Below are 3,599 nucleotides of genomic sequence, written 5' to 3' on the forward strand. Positions count from 1 at the left end.
ACATAAGGTTAACACAACCTGCATTATGTGGACCTTTTTTGTTCACAAGTCCACATAGGGTATGTAACACAAACTCACCCACACACACACACCCACCCACCCACCCACCCACACACCAACGGAAGGCAAAGGCGGAAACAGTATGCCCCTTCGGCTTCGCCGCGGGGCATAAAAGTACATAATTATGTACTCGCAATAAGAATTTCACCTGGGTTATTTATATCTATTTTCCACTTAAAGTTATAGTCCATCATTTGCAGCCATCCGAAAAGTAACTGGCGTAATTACTATTGAAAAACAAACTTGGTTGAAAGATAGTAAGGGAACTAAACTCCCTGTGAAATTATTCTTTCTGGCAAGCTGTCATTTTGAAGTAATCAACGAAAGAAGGCATTTCCAACGGTTATTCTTAAGAAGCACCGTAGGAAAATTTAAATTAGTAGTTCGTTTTGTTATTCAGCGCAGCGCGCACAAGTATTGGAACGACGCACACGCGCGCGCGGTTGTTATAATTCGTCGGATCAGTGCGCGACGCCGCGTATAGCTGCAATTCAAAACAATTCAAAACATGATTCAGTAACTTTTGATTTGAAATTGAGATATTAGAATGCTGCTTTTCTCGGAGTGTACAGCTGAAGCTTAGCTGAAACCTCATCAGGTTAGTTGCTCAGTATCCTTTATTAGATTTTGAACACTTTTGTTGCTTAAAACGAACAAAATGCACTAATTACAAATGATGGACTATAGCTTTAAACATGCATATAATTAAGCTTGTCTTTTACGCAAAGGAAAACAAATTAGATTTTGAACACTTTTGTTGCTTCAAACGAACAAAATGCACTAATTACAAATGATGGACTATAGCTTTAAACATGCATATAATTAAGCTTGTCTTTCACGCAAAGGAAAACAAATTCTATAATTTCCAATACAACAGCATTTTAGTAGCCTCCACCAAACAATATAGCACATTGGAAAATGTTTGAAAGATATTGCCTGATAAGCTTTGCCAGTTTCCATGTGCCCATGTCAAAGGTCATTCTGCATGTACTGGGGTCCAATGTGTCCCTGTTACTGTACATCTACAACATGTACAGATAGCATAAAAACACAAACTATTTGTAATTGTAATTCTGAAAGGCTCACTCGATTTCCAAGAGCCATAGGTTTTCTGCACAAACCAGAAACCAAACTGTAGGGGGGTGTTTTGTTGTTGTGGGGGGGGGGGGGTCGTAGACATGAATTTATCCACTAGTGCTTTAAAAGATGAATTAATACTTGATCAGATACTAGAACTTAAATTGCCCCCTCCCCCCCCCCCCCCCATTTTTTTTATCATCAGGTTACATTTTCACAAGAAAGTGGCATCAATATTGTAATAATAATGACTAACAGTTGTTGCACAATGCATGAAGACAAATCCGTGAACGTGAGAAAAAAAAATGTCTAATCAGAGGTCCAGTTGACTCGGGCACATGTATACCATGACAACAGTATAGCTGTTAATGAAATGGATAATTCCAAAACTTTCTCCATGGCAGTCCTGACACTCCATAATCGTATCTCAGCTCTGTCCCTGGGGGACATCCCTGGTGGCAAATAAACACAAGTGGTTCCTAACCACCTGCATTTTGCAGTTCGCCTCCTTTGCAACATCATCGTTCACCATTCTGCCCAGGCCGCTGGATCTGGTAGCATCCACACTAATCAAATGAATACTAAGCATTAACCTTTCGGTTGTAAGTAACACAGGCAAGAAGAAAATTAACCCGCTGTCCACAATCTACCAATTCCAATACATGTGTATGATATCACATCCTAGAGAGTTGGGTTGAATAATTCTGTGGGGCTCTACCCTTTTTAGTTAACTGTCAAAGCCACTCCACAAGCCTTTTCCTATTGCCAACTTTTTAAGGTCAAGCTATAAACACTTTTCACGGGAGACTTTTCACCTGAGGGTGTATTAAAGAAAATGTACATAGCCTTGCAGTAAATCCCTTTGTAAATATTTCTTGAAGTTTTAAAATACATATACATGGGCTGATATACAGAAAGCAGCATTTTGGAAAGTTACTGTCATTACATATGTAAGACAAAAATAATACCACACATAAGATGGTTAAATGACAAAAACATGAGGCTTGTTGCAATGTACAGTATTGTTTCATAAAGCCACAGCTAGGCCATCTTGATTTCTGGGGATGGAAGCTCTTGACTGCCATTACCCAGTTTTGATAAGTAAAATACCTTATAAAGTAACTAAAATATACATGTAGTAGGAATAAATGACTTCATTACAACTATAACAATTTTATAGAAGCAAATAAAGGAGAAATAGATGTGTTCTAGTAATGAACAATGAACTCACTACATCATGTGTTAAACTTACCATTCCCCCCCCCCCATGCTTGAAGAAGAACATAAAGCTACCCTCCGCAGGAGAATACTCCTTTTCTCGCTGGATAGCCTCCTTATGTTCTATGTGTTCTCCTTTGTATTCAAGACGAAATTCCCCTCTTTTAAAGGGTTGCGTTGTAAACACACCATGTCCTTTAAAAGAAAATAGATTCAATTGCTATTAAAGATGAATTGTGTGCCCTTTTTAGATGGAGCTCCTAAAAAAATGATTTTCCAATTGATAATTTTCTAGGATTTCAATTTGTTATGAGCTTTCCAATGAGTCACCATGAGGCTTTGTGTGCAAGACTTACAGGCTTTAAATGAGGACAGGGAGCTTGTGTGCTTTTTTTCAATTAATCCGGGATAATTTCATTAAAAATGCTACACAATGCACATCTACATGTATAGTACATGTACATGTAAAGTACTGAAAGTTATTGATTTGTGGTAGGACCATGTTGATACGTCTTTTTTGGGACCAAGTATTTGTATGGTTCTGAAGAGAACAAGGGCAACTCTATCTTCATTTCGGAGAGTGTTGCTCTGCCTGTCGACAGTACATATGTAGTAATTGTACACGTCCTTTTGATACCCAAAGTTAAGCTTAGTCAGTAACTACAAGATGAACTACATGTATTTTTCCCCTCATCTCAAGTTTCTTACCAATATTTTCATTGATGAAGAGACAAGTCAGCCCACTTTTGTCTTTTCCACTTTCGATGTACTGTTGCGCCTCAACTAATGAACAGGCATGACTTCTCAGGCCAGTACGACTTCTGAGCGCCATCAGCACATGCATACATGTATCACTGTTAAGAAAGGACCCAACTTCGTCTCCGTCTCCGGCTTGGTCTCCAAACCAGTGTCTTGCTGTAGGCGTTAAGTTTACTTGAAATAAAAAATACTTCAACAGTTGCCTCTTTTGCATCTCACTTGATGTTTCAATGGCACTATTGGGCTAATTGTTGAGTGGACAACTTTAAAACAAGGGGGTCAAAAAACAGATGAAGCCTGAGACAGAGACGACGTTGAGTATTGGAAAATGGCCTGTAAAAATCTTACGATTCAAACGCAAATCACGTGACATCAATTTAAAGGTGCAGTTTTTCACCATATGTGTTGAACATGTTAACAGCTAGATTTTGGAATTTTTTTCTGTATCGAACTGACTACACCGGAGCACACTTCTAGCCCACCTC

General features: G+C 38.7%; 1 protein-coding gene across 1 annotated transcript; it reads right to left on the bottom strand.

Annotated features, from left to right (window-relative positions):
- Positions 1–1,502: 1,502 nt before the first annotated feature.
- Positions 1,503–3,187, bottom strand: LOC119730486 (N-lysine methyltransferase KMT5A-A-like). Its single transcript, XM_038203434.1, is given in 4 exon segments — positions 1,503–1,582; positions 1,585–1,688; positions 2,448–2,550; positions 3,064–3,187. Coding segments are annotated over 4 exon segments (411 nt in total).
- Positions 3,188–3,599: the final 412 nt, after the last annotated feature.

Source organism: Patiria miniata, unplaced genomic scaffold (genome assembly GCF_015706575.1).
Source record: "Patiria miniata isolate m_02_andy unplaced genomic scaffold, ASM1570657v1 HiC_scaffold_1, whole genome shotgun sequence".
NCBI classification, from domain to species: Eukaryota; Metazoa; Echinodermata; class Asteroidea; order Valvatida; family Asterinidae; genus Patiria; species Patiria miniata.